At 37.1% G+C, this 16,514-nt stretch overlaps 1 protein-coding gene across 15 annotated transcripts in view; it reads left to right on the top strand.

Annotated features, from left to right (window-relative positions):
- Positions 1 to 13,920, top strand: part of CLASP2 (cytoplasmic linker associated protein 2) — a 174,508-nt gene extending 160,588 nt beyond the window's left edge. For all 15 annotated transcript variants that reach the window (XM_070359942.1, XM_070359939.1, XM_070359950.1 and 12 more), the window contains 5 exons: positions 5,021 to 5,214; positions 6,187 to 6,315; positions 8,838 to 9,044; positions 10,120 to 10,236; positions 12,164 to 13,920. In XM_070359942.1, the coding sequence (XP_070216043.1) occupies positions 5,021 to 5,214; positions 6,187 to 6,315; positions 8,838 to 9,044; positions 10,120 to 10,236; positions 12,164 to 12,250 (734 nt within the window). In that variant the 3' untranslated portion in view covers positions 12,251 to 13,920. The remainder of the gene's footprint in view (positions 1 to 5,020; positions 5,215 to 6,186; positions 6,316 to 8,837; positions 9,045 to 10,119; positions 10,237 to 12,163) is intronic.
- Positions 13,921 to 16,514: the final 2,594 nt, after the last annotated feature.

Here is a 16,514-nt window from a genome sequence, read left to right as displayed (position 1 = left end):
GGTAAAGAACAGGGAAGCCTGGCGTGTTCAGTCCATGGGGTTGCAAAAAGTTGGATACCACTGAACGAATGAACAACAACAACAAATCAGAAACAGGATATTTACAGTTTTAAAATACCTCTCCAAAAAAAAAAAAAACCCTACTAATTACAAAATGAGTAACTTCACAGTGGAGAAGCCTAGGAGCAGCACCATAATTAAGTAATCAAGGTTATATCACCAACCTTGGGCAAAGTGAAATCATGTGTTAGTCAACAGATGCACTGTCACCTCTGTGATACTGATGCCAAGAGCACATAATCTAAATCTGATCATAAGAAAACATCAAACAAACCTTAATTGAGGGAAATGCTACAAAATAACTGGCCTTTAGTTTTTAAAAGTGCCACGGTCATGAAAGCCAAGAAAGGACTCAACACTGAAGGAGACGTGAAGACTAAATGCAACATGACCTTCTTAAAAGTATAGACATATAATTTACGTATAGACACATAATTTCCTATTGTATTCAATGGGTTATAATGTTTAATTATCATTATTTATTTTGATGCTCAAGTTGTCCTTGACTTGACCACCAGGATCCCATTTAAGCTGGCTTTGTGTCCTTTTAACATGTCCCCATCCTTACATTCTGACACAGCATAATCTTACACTGTCCTTACTTCAGTCCTGGAACTAGCCATTTGTCCAAGGATCAGTCCTTGGTTTCCTTTAATAGGAACTGATCTTTTAAGACTAAAGTTTGGGCACTTGTTATATACTTCCTCTAAGTGACTAGAGCTAAGGAGTATGTATGCATTGATATATATCTATTTCTGTATCTGTCAAAAGCTGTATGTTTGTACCAATAACTCCAATTGCAGTCTAGCACCATGAGATTAATTTTAGTTTCTCTCTTTACATGCTGATAACTCCTGTGAGAAGCCTGACTTCCATTATCTTTAGTACATTTACTTATTTGATCAGCCCTCCTGTGTGCAACCTGTTCTCCATCCCGACCACCACTTCCTCACTTGCACACACGCATGCCTCACCCTGCTGGGCTCCCCCTTCCACGTGGACACTGACACCCACTGCTCTTCTGCTTGGGCTCTTGACAGATCACACCTGGTTGCCACTACATGGGGACACGCTTCCTGTTCTGGCTGAACTCTGAAACGCCTGCCTTTCCCCTTCTCACATGTGGAAACCCTCTTTACTCTGACCATGAATGTGTCTCCAGGCCCGTAATTTTGATGAGTGAAAAAATATCTTCATTTTATGAGATTGAGGAATTGTGTTTTTACCAACTTCTCATGTTAAAAGAGACTTGATATATCACAAATATCACATCACAAAGCCAAAATTGTGACAGCGTAGCAAGATCACCCCCTACTCTAATTTTCTTCTCCTTTACTAAAGATCATCTGTTTCCTATTTGTTAAAGGAAAATATCTTTGGAAATTAGCTGAAACCTAAACTGGGTTGAATAGTTCTGAACTTGAGAACATTATTTCTTCACAGTGTAATACTTGATTGACTTCTGAAACATAAGCCGGACCTTTTATGTTGAATAAACACTCTTCAAAGATGGATAAGCCTCCTACTAAACCAAAATAGTAGTTTCTCCAGGCTTTGTGCAGCAGTTATTTTCATTTATTGTCTGTTTTCTTTTTAAAATCTGAGGTGAAGACTTTGTTTGACATTATTGTGAATGTTGCTGACACTATCCTGTTTAATATATTGACCTCATTTTTGCTGTTTTGACTTTTCTTTTATACCCTGGCCCCAGGTAAAATTTCCCCTCTTCTTTTTGTTTTACAATCTAAAACTTTTGTTCAGTTCAGTTCAGTCGCTCAGTCGTATCCAACTCTCTGCGACCCCATGAACCGCAGCACGCCAGGCCTCCCTGTCCATCACCAACTCCTGGAGTCCACCCAGACCCATGTCCATTGAGTTGGTGATGCCATCTAACCATCTCATTCTCTGTCGTCCCCTCCTTCTCCTGCCCTCAGTCTTTCCCAGCATCAGGCTCTTTCCAGTGAGTCAGTTCTTCACATGAGGTGACCAAAGTATTGGAGTTTCAGCTTCAACATCAGTCCTTCCAAAGAACACCCAGGACTGATCTCCTTTAGGATGGACTGGTTGGATCTCCTTGCAGCCCAAGGGACTCTCAAGAGTCTTCTCCAACACCACAGTTCAAAAGCATCAGTTCTTCTGCGCTCAGCTTTCTTTACAGTCCAACTCTTGCATCCATACATGACCACTGGAAAAACCACAGCCTTGACTAGATGGACCTTTGTTAGGAAATAACTATTTTCTTCAAGTGGGAGTTTCTATGAAAGAAAATTTGTTTTAAAACTCTGAGATACTCTTATTAAGTATCTCTCTTACTCAGATGTTTCTGTACATGTCACAGACAGATACATACATTAGTGATAGATTTATCAAAATAACAAGTCAAACTCACTCATAGCCAGTTCTAATTATGACCTTCGTCAAGTTCACCAGGGACTGTAATATTCCAGAATATATACTATCTCTGGTGAGGATAATACTGTTATTCAAGAGAAACTCATGTTTTAGACCTAGATTCTCATTCTGACCCTAGGAGGTGGGTGCCGTTTTCCAGTTCTACTGATAAGAAAACCCAGCCTCCACAGTAATTAAGAGTGTGCTCCTGTCCCACAAAGGCTGAGAGAGAGAGGCTTGCTGAGACTCATGAGCCTCTGTTCTTTTCACAGAACCACAATGCCTTTCTGTGTTAGAAGAGGAAATACAGTTGGCTATACTTTATCAATAAATAATTTGTCCTTTCTTTGGCAGAAATTATTTTCCTGTCAGTCATCTGTCCAGACCATTATATGTGACAAATCATTTCTAATTATCTTCTAGAGTAATTACAAAGCCTATATTCATGAAGAAGAGAACTGAGTTCCTTTGAAACAAAGCGTTTTCTTGAGATTTCCCTTTATTCAGCTGAAATAAAATACACTCTTAATCAGAATGATTTTCTAACATCTTTGAAAGTCTGATAATGTAAGTTCTCAGGAGTGATTCTTGAGGAGTTTGTAGAGATGTATTTATCCTGCTGCAGTAGTTCTTTTTAAACCAGCAACATTGTTCTAATGTTGGTCTATAACAGATGAATTTATTATAAGTTTATTTTTATTCTCCAAATTAAGATCTTTGAACTGAAATTTCATTTTTTCATGATTTTGCTTTGCATTCCTTAAAAATTCTTCTTAATTTTCCAAAATCCTAATTTGGTTCTCCTCAGTGCTCATTCTTTCCAGATTACCTCAAGTTATAATTTCAGTAGTCACATTTTGTGCTGTCATATATGAGTGTTTGGGGATCAGAGGTTCTTAGTGCTCTTACTATAGTTCCACGAAAGTTGTCCTAACACATTTCCTTTTTTATAGTTGGTAAGTGTTGTCGTTTTATTTGATTCAGTTTCCCTTCCCTATCATTGTTAGTTTTATTCCAATAGAAGTCATTTGGGAACTTGTGTGGAGGTTCAGTGATTAAGACTCGGCGCTTCCAATGCTGAGTGGGGCCAAGGGTTCAACGCCTGGTTTGAGGAGCTAAGATCTCCATGCTATGGGGTGCAACCAAAAGGGGGAAAAAAATTCATCTGTTCTGGTAGTTCAGCTTGGTTTTCTTTCTTCAGATTTCTGAATCCTCTTAAGTGAAATAGAGCTTTTCTTTCCGTAGTTGTAGATTTCCTGAGATCTGTGATGTCAGGTCATTGGTATCTCTAGGTCCGTGGCTAACCAGCCAGCAGGATGTGCACAGTAGTGTCTATTTTTACGGACCAGTAGTGAGCCATCTGGCAGACTACAACCTCCAGGTCACTTTAGGAAAACGTGCAGTTTCCTCTTGAACCTTTCCTTTTGTTGGCTCTGACCCTCTCCAGAAGACCAGAATGCTCGTGCCGAGCAGAGCCACAGAGCATATGGCTCCACAGTGTCAGCCGTCTTTCCTGGAGAGGCAGTGACCCAGGTGGACCTTCTAGGCTCAGGCACCATGGTCTGTGGTTATTTTATTCCAGAGACGGGGTTAGAAGGGAACGGAATCTACGGCACAAGCTCTGCTCACACAGATGCCTGCCCAAGTCCCTGAAAACCTGAATTTATCATGTATTTTATCATCAAAAGAATTTAGGAAGAACTCTAGTGTTTTGTAGTGTTCTGAAGTGAACTTTTGGATTGAATTGTCTTTCCTACAAAGATGACTCAAAGCATTATCTGGTGACTGTTGAAAAATAACCAGCATGTCCTTAAAATTCAGAAAATTAATGAGTTCATAATTACACTTTTAAAAAAGAAAGCAGAAACAAATGAAAACTCTTTGGTAACCACTGGGCCCAAACTTTTGACTCTGAAATTTAAAGGGAAATATTAAACTCCTTTTCAGGGTAATCAGAATAGCACTAGCTGACAAACTCACGCTCAGAAAAATTACAACACATTTTTAACTCCTAATAAAATAATTAATTCAACCCCTTCAGTAAGTGAAATCTTTAATTCAGAGATTGACAGACAGAGAACTTTACAATGGTGGGATCAAGTTGTTACTGGTTAAATCCAGTGATCACTATTGGTATCGCTAAAAATGGAGTACCCAAACCCTGTGAGCCTCTTGGCATGACAACATAGAAATGCATGCTGAAGTGAGTAAGGATGAAATGATACATTTGGGATTTGCTAGAAATACTTGAGAAAAATAAGTGGGGGTGGGGGCAAAGATGATGTAAGAATGGTAAAATCTTAGTCTTCAAGTCTGGGTGATAGGGGTTCATAATATGATTGGGGGTTCATTATACAGTTCTCTCTCTCATGAATTTTTATCATAAACAGTTTTAAGCTAGCATTGAGGTTCTGGGGATGACAAATGGAAAACAATCTTAGTCATTGTTCTTTGCTTTTTTTATAACCAACTTTCTGTCTGTGTCTCATGATGTTATAAAGTTATCATCCCCATCCTTGTGAAAGTTGCCCTCTAAAGTCACAGAATTAACATCATGTCCATATGACAGATCTTTCCCTAGACCATTCTGACCTGGTTGCAGAGTTGTTGAAAGAGTTGTCTAACCATAATGAACGCGTAGAAGAAAGAAAAATCGCCCTGTATGAACTCATGAAACTGACACAAGAAGAATCTTTCAGTGTTTGGGATGAACACTTCAAAACGATATTACTTTTATTGCTTGAAACCCTTGGGGATAAAGAGGTAAGTAGCAGAACATATAAACAATAGCCTGTTTTTGTGTCTTGGGTTGCCTGTCATTGCCTATTAATCAAACACTACACATATTTGGCATTTGGGGAAATGAGTCTTTGCTGCTGCTTCATTGTGCATGAAATTTTTACCATAAAATACTTTTTCTTCTCAACCAAGTAGATCAATGATTTTGAGCAATTAGCCACAGGAAAAACGTTGCTGACATAAATTTTTATTCAAATGTGCAACTTTTTTTGCCTATTTGAATCAATTGTTCAGAAGTAAAAATTTTTTTTTAATAGAGCTAGTGGTTCTTCGTATCTTTGAGAAGTGTAGTTTTCAGCTGGAGATGTGAAAGCTTGATTATGTAATATACCACATATTTTATGCAGTTCTCTACCGTTCCCTCAACCTATATTAAGACCCTTGCATTCAGTTCAGTCACTGAGTCATGTGTGACTCTTTGCGACCCCATGGACTGCGGCACGCCAGGCCTCCCTGTCCATCACCAACTGCCAGAGTCCACTCAAACTCATGTCCATTGAGTCGGTGATGCCATGCAACCATCTCATCCTCTGTCGTTCCCTTCTCCTCCTGCCTTCAGTCTTTCCCAGCATCAGGGTCTTTTCCAATGAGTCAGTTCTTCACATCAGCTAGCCAAAGTATTGGAGCTTCAGCTTCAGCATCAGTCCTTCCAATGAGTATTCAGGACTGATTTCCTTTAGGATGGGCTGGTTGGATCTCCTTGCAGTCCAAGGGACTCTCAAGAGCATTCTCCAGCACCACAGTTCAAAAGTATCAATTCTTTGGCGCTCAGCTTTCTTTATACTCCAACTCTCACATCCATTCATGACCACTGGAAAAACCATAGCTTTGACTAGACAGACCTTTGTTGGCAAAGTAATGTCTCTGCTTTTTAATATGCTGTCTAGGTTGGTCATAACTTTTCTTGCATTACAACATTAAAATGTTTCTTTTTAGCCTACAATCAGGGCTTTGGCTTTGAAGGTTTTAAGAGAAATCCTAAGGCATCAACCAGCAAGATTTAAAAACTATGCAGAATTGACTGTCATGAAAACACTGGAAGCACATAAAGACCCTCATAAGGAGGTGAGTTATCTAACAGTTAAAGTATTATTTTGTTCTCAGTACTTTTGATATTATTGTATGAAACATAAATGTGTTTGGAAAGTGCCCTTGGCAAGCATTTTCTTTATGACTGCTTCATGTTCAAGGTAGTATCTAATTGAAAGAGAAAAATATGTTCTTTTCTGTTAAATTAGTAATGTTGATATCATGGCATTTTATCCCAAATAGGCTAACTCCAGGATATAATTTATCTGATTTTATTTTCTCCTTTCATTCACTTTTAGATTTCCACTTAGAGTTTACCAGTCGTAACTTCACTTTCCATTTACCAATAGGATTTCTTTTTTTAATAACTAGTGGAAATAATTATTGTTATTTTAAAGTGGTAAATTGCCTTTAGGAGCTAAGTATCTGTTAAAAGAGTTTACTCAATAAAACACTGAGGACAGCTTTCCTGAAAAAGTCCTGTAAATCTGTCTCATTACTTCATTGTTCGGATATCCCCACCATAACCAATGGCATTGATGAGACAATCATAAGGACTTTTATTAAAATCTTAGAAATAATTAGAAAAGCCAGTTTCAAATAGGGACTGCAGTTCTAAGAGAGAGCATTAGGTGTCTCTAAGACATAAGCAAAAGCCAAGTCAAAAAAAAAAGAAAGTTAAAACAGCAATGAGACAGAATGGGTTAAAGCTTAGTACAAGAACCAAAACTGTAAAACTCTCAGAAGAAAGCATAGGTATCAAACTTTGTTACCTTGGATTAGGCAGTAGTTTCTTAGATATAATGCCAAAAGCAGAGATAACAAGGGAAAAGGTGTAAATTGAACTTTTATCAAAATTAAAAACCTTTGTGCTTTAAAAGACACTCTCAAGAAAGTAAAAAGACAGCCCACAACATAGGAGAACGTTTTTGTAGATCATGTCTGATAACAGCCATAATATATGAAGAACTCTCATACCTCAACAATCAAAAGATAAATAACTCAATTTTAAGTGAGCAGAGGACCAGTTGACACTTCTTTAAAAGAAGATATACAAGTTGCCAATAAGCACATGAAAAGATTCTCAGCCTCATTCATCTTTAGGGAAATGCAGCTAAAACCACGCTGAAACAACACATTTCACATACATGACAATAAGAAAATCTTGATGATGCTATGAAGAAATCAAAACCATCTGAGTTATTCACCTTTCAGAAGCTATGACTGAATCTTGTGGTATTATGTGCCATAACTTTTAAATCTACCTGGATTTTTAATCCAGTTTTAAAAAATCCAGCTGGTGTTTGAGTGGTACATCTGTGGCATCTTACTGAAGCCTTAAAAAAAAAAAAAAAAAACAAAACTATGTAATATTTGTAGTTTAGTTATCCACCTTCTGAGCCAAATAAGGCCGGCAGCATACCAATTTTTACAAAAGATAAAATTGATATCCTTAAGCTATTACAGCCAAAATTAGCCCTTGGTCTACTGACTTCCCAGGGGCTTCCCTGGTGACTCAGTGGTAAAGAACCTGCCTGCCAATGCAGGAAACATGGGTTTGATCCTTGGGTTGGGAAGATCCCCTGGAGTAGGAAATGGCAACCCATTCCAGTATTCTTGCCTGGGAAATCCCATGGACAGAAGAGCCTGGTGGGCTACAGTCTATGGAGCCGCAAGAGTGAGACACAATGTAGCAGCTAAACAACAGCAGCTTCTGATTTCCAGTGTATTTTCCATTTTTCCTTTCTAAACCTCTCAGGTTGAGAGCATAAGTGAGACAATACCAAAAATAGCCACAGAAGCAGTAATCTTTATATCTTTTCAAGAGTATCTTTAGAGATTACAGAGTCCAATAAAAATAGAGATAACTTTTTCTTCTTGCAAAACCAGCATCTTACCTGCCCAAGTCCAGTATAGAAGGAAAGAAAATCATTATGAACAGTAGGGGAAATAAACTGTTAATTTGATAACATATTAATGAAATGACTTTTATTTTATTCTGTAATAATGTGATAAAAGGGGCACAAGCCATCCTGGAGTTGAGGGTCCTAACAGTGAGCAGGGTCTCAGCATGGCTGATCTGAGGACTCCAGTGACAGGGTAGTCTAGGTGGACAGAGCCTCCGCTCCCCTGCAGAACTCGACCACAATATCGTGTTCAAACTGCTTTAATCGTTAAACCAAGCCAGCATTAAGAGAGTACAGAAAAATAAAGACATAGTCCCCAAACTCCCAAAATTCATATATTTTTATATATAGAAACCTTTTGATTGCAGGCACAGAAATTGCTTTTTGGTATCGCCAAACCTTCTATATTACAGCACTGAACAAAAATGTAACCCAATAAATACATGCTGTTTATTTTTTAAAAAGAGAGAGAACACAGAAGAAGGAAGAATGATATAATAAAGCCCCATGTATCCGTTTAGTTACTTTCATGTTTTCAAAGAAAACTCCAGATCCCACGTTGTATTATGTATTTCATGAAATGTGCACACCCAGGACACAGCACACATTTTACAGAATCACTTCCCTGCTCAGTATTGCCCTCTGTCCTAGGTGGTGAGATCTGCTGAGGAGGCCGCATCAGTGTTGGCCACTTCCATCAGCCCGGAGCAGTGCATCAAAGTGCTGTGTCCCATCATCCAGACTGCAGACTACCCCATCAACCTGGCTGCCATCAAAATGCAAACAAAAGTAATCGAGAGAGTGTCCAAGGAAACGCTTAACCTGCTTTTGCCAGAGATCATGCCAGGCCTAATACAGGTAAGCAGTAAAACTTGGAGAAAGAAGCTGTGTTGATACACTGGGGATTCAGTTATTTTAGGTACTTGGCCAGTGTCATGACCAAGCTTCCTGCTGTCTTGGGGTGTTCAGAGCAAAAGACTTCCGATAGCTAGCTCTGTGTGTGTGTGTGTGTGTAGGGGTTGGGGGGTAGTATACACATAACATAAAACTTAACTGTTTAGTGTGGTAACGGAGCATTTAATGTGGTTTTGTCTATGCATACAAACCCATACATATAAAAACTCTTTAACAAAAACGGGATCTTATTTTGTGACATGCTTTGCTTAAGTTAATCAAAGACTATGAACCTTTTCCATAGAATGGAACCTTTTACTATTCCATTCTAATAAATACTGTGCTATAGTATAATTTTAATGACTAGTATTAAATAGTGTGTGTGTAAGATGCCATCATTCGTTTCTTTGTGCATCTATAGTATTAGCTTTGTGACTCTGTTCTAAGCTGCAGCTACTAAGTTGTGAGGTCCTTGAAGATAAGATCCAAATGTCTTCCTTCTTTATCTGTGCTTTGGTGCTAAGAACAGAATATACATAATTGGTGTGTGTCACACATACAGTAGTGGACATGAATAAATGTTTGTTGGATAAATAACTTAGAGTAATGGTAGGGATGGGCCAGATGTTAATTTAATTCAGCCTGGATTAGAGGAGTACCCTGACTGCTAGGCCAGAGAGGTTAGGTTTTATTCATTAGTGAGGAGCTGCTAAATACCCTAAAGCTGAAGGCTTTAGAAAGGTTAATTCAGAGACTTTTGCAGGCACTAGGGTGGCCTCAGAGCCAGAGATTGTAGCTCACCAGGCTAAATAAGAAAGACCCTGATAAAAAAGGCTGACAGTGGAGTGGGAGTGCTCAAGGGGAAAGGGAGGAGGGAAAGGGACGTCTCTGCCTGAAAAGGTGAAAAGTTAACTTCACCCAGTCAGTAAAACTCTCTCGTCAGCACGCTTAACATCTTCTCTCTGAGTTGTAGTTCTGTTTCTGTGCCATGGTGCTTTTCTCAGATCCTGCAGGAGTACTAACAAGGATTTCTTCCCAGGGTTATGATAATTCGGAAAGCAGTGTTCGGAAAGCTTGTGTCTTCTGCCTGGTGGCTGTTCATGCAGTAATTGGTGATGAACTAAAACCACATCTCAGTCAGCTCACTGGCAGTAAAGTAAGTAGGGCTGCTCTCTCCTAAAGATGGTGGCCATGGGGCGCTCTTCAAAATGTACTTCTTCATGTGTGTTGAAGGGTAATTTGTTACTTGACTTTTAATTAGGCTTTAAGCATCCAGCCTAAGTCCTCTTACCCTTGGCAGTTTAGCTATCTGTACTTTCCCGTCTGTCACTCAAGTGAAGTCAGCGGTTTGTAGGATAGTTGGTAGATTGCTGTGAAAAAAATGTCTGCTGCTTCTGGTTGTTCCTGATCACCAGCTCACTCTTCCCACTCTTACACTCAGTTCTTACCCCTATGACTGTTTAAAAATAAATAGAAAAAGGGGAAAAGAATAAGTAGCAGTTGGAAATTCCCTGGATGTCCTGTGGTTAAGGGTCTGTGCTTCCACTGTAGGGGGACAAGGTTCTCCCCCTGGTTGGGGGCCGCAGATGGCACACGCCACATAGTGCAGCCGAAAAAAGAGAAAAACAGAATAAAGTGTGGTTGTATATTCATGGATTTATATGTACCAAATTATGGAACACTAGAACATTTTTTAAATTCTCCCCTATGAATTACAATAATCAAATATTTGTTCTCATTCTCTTTCTGCTCTTACTATGGTCACCATAAATGTTTAATTTTTATTTGACATGTTAAAATAAATTTTACAATTAGTCCTTAAGATGTAAAAAACATCGGTCTTGTTTTCTTCATTTCTTTGGTATCATCAAAACCTTAAATCTGTTCTAAAGGGTGAGGATAAACTATGATTGTTGAATTATGGTTTATGAACCAGTTAGCAGGACACTCACCTTCATTTAAAAAGTTTCCACAAATCCTAACAATTGTAATTACTATAATCAAAATTATTTTCTAAGTAGCAAAAGGGAATAAGAAATACATACAAAGGAAAAAGAACTCAAATGTATACCTTACATTAAAACCTATACAAGTTATAGATAGATTAAAGCAGTGATTCCTAACCTTTTCTATATTACAGACCACTTTGAGCTTTGGGTATAATCGCATCTCAAGAAAAATAAACTTATCCAGAAAATTTTACACCTAGTTTCAGAGGGTTCAGTGAGCCACTGAATGCCATGGATGCTGGGTTAAACCATTGGATCAAAGCATAAATGTTAAGAAAAGAAAATTTTGAACAACTGCGTGGTTTTCAGAGGAAAAAGTTTTCTGAGTTTTGTGAAAAGTTAGGTCCTGATAAGCCAAAGTTATCTGTAGAAGAATTAAAATTCATCACTTTATCAGCATACTAGGCAGCCAGTAGTAATGTTGCATGTGAAGACAATAAGAAGGTGGGAAAAATATTTGAGAATGACATTTGGTTAAAAAAACAAAAAGTAAAAAACAGAATTGTATGTGCTTTGATTCCAAACTATAAAAATATGATCTCATACAGTACAGACTGCAAAATGACAGAGAAATCAAAAACATACCTCTTAGGAGAGTAATGACATAGTTGTCTGCGATCTTCGGTGCTGGAACCCAAGAGCCTAATTTCGTCTCCTGGCCCACTGCTCTCTACCCTTTTGACCTTCGGCAGGGATGGTACATCCTGAATCTCAATTTCCTCATCTCTAAAATGTTGTGAAGATAAAAAGATAGAATGTAAGGCAGCATATTGTATAGCACATAATGCGCAAATGTTTACCATTTTTGTCCTAATGATGACTTCTTTAAGTGTTATATGTTAATCACTTTAACAGTTTTTGAAAAGGCATGCTAGAATACTCAGTCATGAACAAAACTAAGACTTAAATTTTTTTTTAATTCTTAATTATCAACAATAACTAGTGCATTATAATAACTCCTCAGTCTAAAATACCTTTTGAAGCTTGCATATGTGTATAATTTTTTTTAATGAGCATCTCAGGATAATTTAGAGCAGCTTGCTCAAATGACATGTGTTTGGCTTGAATCTGCAGATGAAGCTACTGAATCTGTACATCAAACGTGCACAGACAGGTTCTGGAGGAGTTGACCCCACTACTGACGTTTCCGGACAAAGTTAGTGAAGCTGACAGAAGTGAACCAGGTCTCTCAAAGAAAGGACAGACAGACCACCCTCATCAATGAAAGGAAATTTTCAGATACATCTTTTGAAACTTACCACTGTTTCCCAGTTTTAGTTTTTTGTTTTGTTTTGTATTTTCCGTAACAGAGGACTATCCTCAGTCTGCATGTAACTTTTACAATAGTTGTTCCAAATTCAAGAAGAAGCAGTATTAACATCAGTTGATCAATACAAAGTAATTTTTAATCTAACTCATCATTTCACACGTTTGTACTTCTTTGTCTTCCCATTAACCTTTGCCAGTGTTACAATTGTATAATTTTTTTTTTTTAATGCTGGTTAAACAGGAATGCTTAAAGCTTTAAAGTTTAACAGTCTAAAACATTTTTTTTTGGCCTTTATTCAAATGCAGAATAGTATTTTTATTGCTACTTTAAGTTTTGTTCCGTATCATGTCCTATGCTAGAAATACTGAAATGATGTGAAACAAAGCAGGACTGATTTGAACTCCAGCTGGACCCTGTTGGTGTGATGGTGATACATGTCGTTAGTTGCAACTTCTTTGGGGTGATCTGTAGTTTAAAACTAAGACCTCAAAGAAACTTTACAGAACCAGCCAGTTCTGTAAAGCTGGTATCATTTGTTGGTTGTTGACCTTGCCACGTTTATTTAAAACCATGTCCCCTCTCTGATCCCTTAAGAAAGCTGCACCAAATCATCAGCCTGTGTTTTTCTTGTTACTTATTCAAGTAGAAGGTTTCATTGCAGGGTTTTTTGGTTTGTTTATCTTGGTTGTGAATGATGCTTTTTTATTTATTGATATCAAATTCACTTATGAATAAACTTGATAATGGAAACAGACAAAAAGAAAGCAAGTGCATGTGTGTCCTTGACCGTCTTCTGTTTCTCATTTAACGAACAAACTAATGATCGCGAATGGGAGTCAACCAGCACCTTTTCTTTATATGGTGGAACCTGGTTTCCTTTTGCCATGAAATTGTCTTACTTGAAAACATTGATCCTGATGAGAGAGAAGATGGTGCCAAGGCTATTAATATCTTCATGTAATGGGCTCAAATTCTCTACCTCTTCAGGGCTAATACTTTTAACTGAGCTGCTGCCTATATAGTGTCTTTTGGAAAACTACTAAAAGGGTGATTTTCTGTTACTTTTTAGCAAATTTTTTAATCACCTTTTGCTACACCTCTTATTTTCATGTGCAGCCAACTTTAAAAAATTACCGGTTTTTGGTGAAAGGCAGATTAGATCATATGGAACCAGGATACTAATGATTTCTTACCTTGACTTTTTTTTTGATCTTAACATAAAGTGAATTTGACTGGAAAGGCAAATGGCTATTAGGGAAGCAATTTGCTATTGTTAACAGAGTTATCTGTACTTTCTTTGTTTAATTGAAAAAAAAATGTAGAAATGTATGTAAAGAATTTAAGACAAGAGTACTGAATGGATGATTTGTCATAGGCTTTTACCTTCCTTTGTTTTTGTTCTAGCAGCAGGAAAATAGTTTCTCTACATCACCCCCCCCCCTTACCTGTAACAATTTTGTTTTCTACTGTTAATTACATTGTGTATTTATAGTTCTATGCTTACTGTTGTGCATATACTGGCAATAAAACTGTACATAACATTACTTGAAAAAATTAACAATGTATATCAGTTGTTTTTCTGTCTTACTGTGTGGCAAGTCACTTATCTCCTAACTAGGATTTTAAAAGCTTTTAGAAAGTCCTATATCAGTGGTGTTATCATGAATTTGTAAGTGCATCTGAAGAGAAGATTTGTCAAGAGTAGCGACCACAATCCAATGTATATATCTCTAAATGCATGTATATATTATCGCTTATCCTTGAAAGAGTATTTTAAGCATTGAACTTGTCTCAGTAATGTTTTGTTTCATGACCTTGGTATGTTTTACAATCATTTTGGATCGAAATATTAATTTAATTTTGACCTCTTTAAGGTCCTGCTCTAACTACTGTTGACAAGTAAATAGAGTGACATAACCTGAATAATAACTCTACTTGAAAACTTAGATCACACACCTGGCGCGTAAAGGCAGGCACTCAAGAAATGAATGGGTAACAGAAGATTATGGTTTAATGTGACAAGGTAGAAAGCTAAGTCACGTTTAAAGTTCTATTATTTCAGTTGATAAGACTATAAGAAAGTTACTGTTGACTATTCAGATTGCTATTTACAATACCTTTAATTTGTTCATTTCAGAAACATCTTAAGATGTCAGCTATTAAAGAATGGTGATAAAAAGCTACTGGTTAATTTTTTTTTCTTTCTACTTTTCTCCCCTAAGCATCAGTGTCATTCATTTACCCACGCTGCTGAAAACCAATTAAAAAAGCATGTAATTCCATGTTTTAAAACATGTTTGTTTCTTGTGGGTTTTCAAAATCTTTAATAGACTTTTGACATTTTCAAGTAAGATATGGTTTGAATTTGAGGTTTCAGATTTGGAGTAAATGCACTCTATTCCTTCATATTTTATTAGAAACTTAGGTCAAAACAACTTTTTACCAAGTTATGTCTAACATTAAAAAGCTGAAATCTTCAGGCCAGATCTATTTGTAAATTCAAGTGTTTCTTATTATTGTTAATTTAGAATAACATTTACAGTAAAAAGAAACGAGAATTGGTAATATTACTCCATAATATATGAGGTGTTTTTTTTTTCTGAAACATTTTTTATTGAAGTATAGATGATTTACAGTGTTGTGTAAGATTCTGGTGTACAGCAAAGTGCTAAGTTATACATACATATTCTTTACCATATTCTGTTTCATTATAAGTTATTATAGGATATTGAATATAGTTCCCTGTGCTATATGGGGGTGTGTGTGTGTGTGTATAATATTTTATAAATAATAGTTTTTATCTGCTAATCCCAAACTCCTAATTTATCCCTCCCCCCCCATAAGGGTTGTTTTTTTTTTTCTTAACCTTTGACATCTTTGCTTCCTGTATTGTTTTAGTTCATTTTATTGTAGTTAATCAGTATAGTTTTATAGCCATACAAATGCAAGGTCCAGAGTTAAGCTTTAAAAAACCTTGTCAGTTAAAAAGTTGTCCATGGCTATTGTGGAATATTTGGAAAATTTGCAAAAGAAATTACCTCTTAATAGCACCACTTGAGATGATCTGTGTTGCTCTTTTGTGGATTGGATTGCTAAAATAATCCATTTGACTTAATGCTGAAAACGATAAAGGAACTTGTTGTTGTGTTAGTCACTCAGTCGTGTCCGACTCTTTGCAACCCCATGGACTGTAACCCACCAGGCTCCTCTGTCCATGGGGTTCTCCAAGCAACAACACTGGAGTAGGTTGCCATTTCCTTCTCCAAAAAGGAATATTAAGTTTTATTAACCAGAGAATGAAAAGTTTAGATTTCAAAACTAAGGTTTTGAATTCATGTGTTCTGTGCATGTATTTTAACATTACATTTTGAATATATTCTCTATTTGTTTTTCTATAGGATGATGTCTCATGACAGCGAAATATTCCTTGGTATGTGTGCAGCATAATCCTGGGTTGTAGACCTTTGCTGAATATTCCTGTAACAAATAGCTACATCTATGGCACATCTCTCATTATTTCATACTAGGTAACTTTATAGATGTCTTTGCTATGAAATTGCCAAATGTAGAAAGATATCACTTATTTAAAGATTTCCTAGTTACTTAAATAGCTGTGTCTAAATTATTCTAGCTGGGTTTAAATTATTCATGTAATAGTAATCAAAAGTAAAACAAGAAAATACAAGAAATCTTTATATGTGTAAGAATTTCAGTATCTCAGATTTACCTACATTCATTCATGCAAAAGATACCTGAGTATTTGCCTTCACTGACCCAAAGTAGAGCAGATAACCATGATGCAGTGTGGTTAGTGCTCTTGTAGAGAATAACACACAAGGTGTTGATGGGAGGTAGGGAATGGGGGTGACGGTGCACATAAGGTGTAATCACAGAAGGCTTCCTAGAAGAGGTGAGGCGTAAACTTTGTCTAGAGCTAAATGGGTCTGAGACTTACTGGGGTTACAGAACCGGAACAACAGAGGGAAGCCAAAGAGCAAGGCAATGCTAGGGCTATATGTGCAGTAAGTAGCATTAGGGTGTATCACTAGAACTTTTTAAACCATGGTTTGTTTGATAAAGGTAAAAAAAAAATTCATTCTCTCTTAAAATTCCCATAAAAGATCTTCTCCCCCCAAATCTGTGCATTCTCACAAT

The sequence above is a fragment of the Bos mutus genome, chromosome 22 (assembly GCF_027580195.1).
Source record: "Bos mutus isolate GX-2022 chromosome 22, NWIPB_WYAK_1.1, whole genome shotgun sequence".
In the NCBI taxonomy this organism is placed as follows: domain Eukaryota; kingdom Metazoa; phylum Chordata; class Mammalia; order Artiodactyla; family Bovidae; genus Bos; species Bos mutus.
The sequence above is the reverse complement of the archived record's forward strand: the minus strand, read 5'-3'. Positions and strand labels throughout refer to the sequence as shown.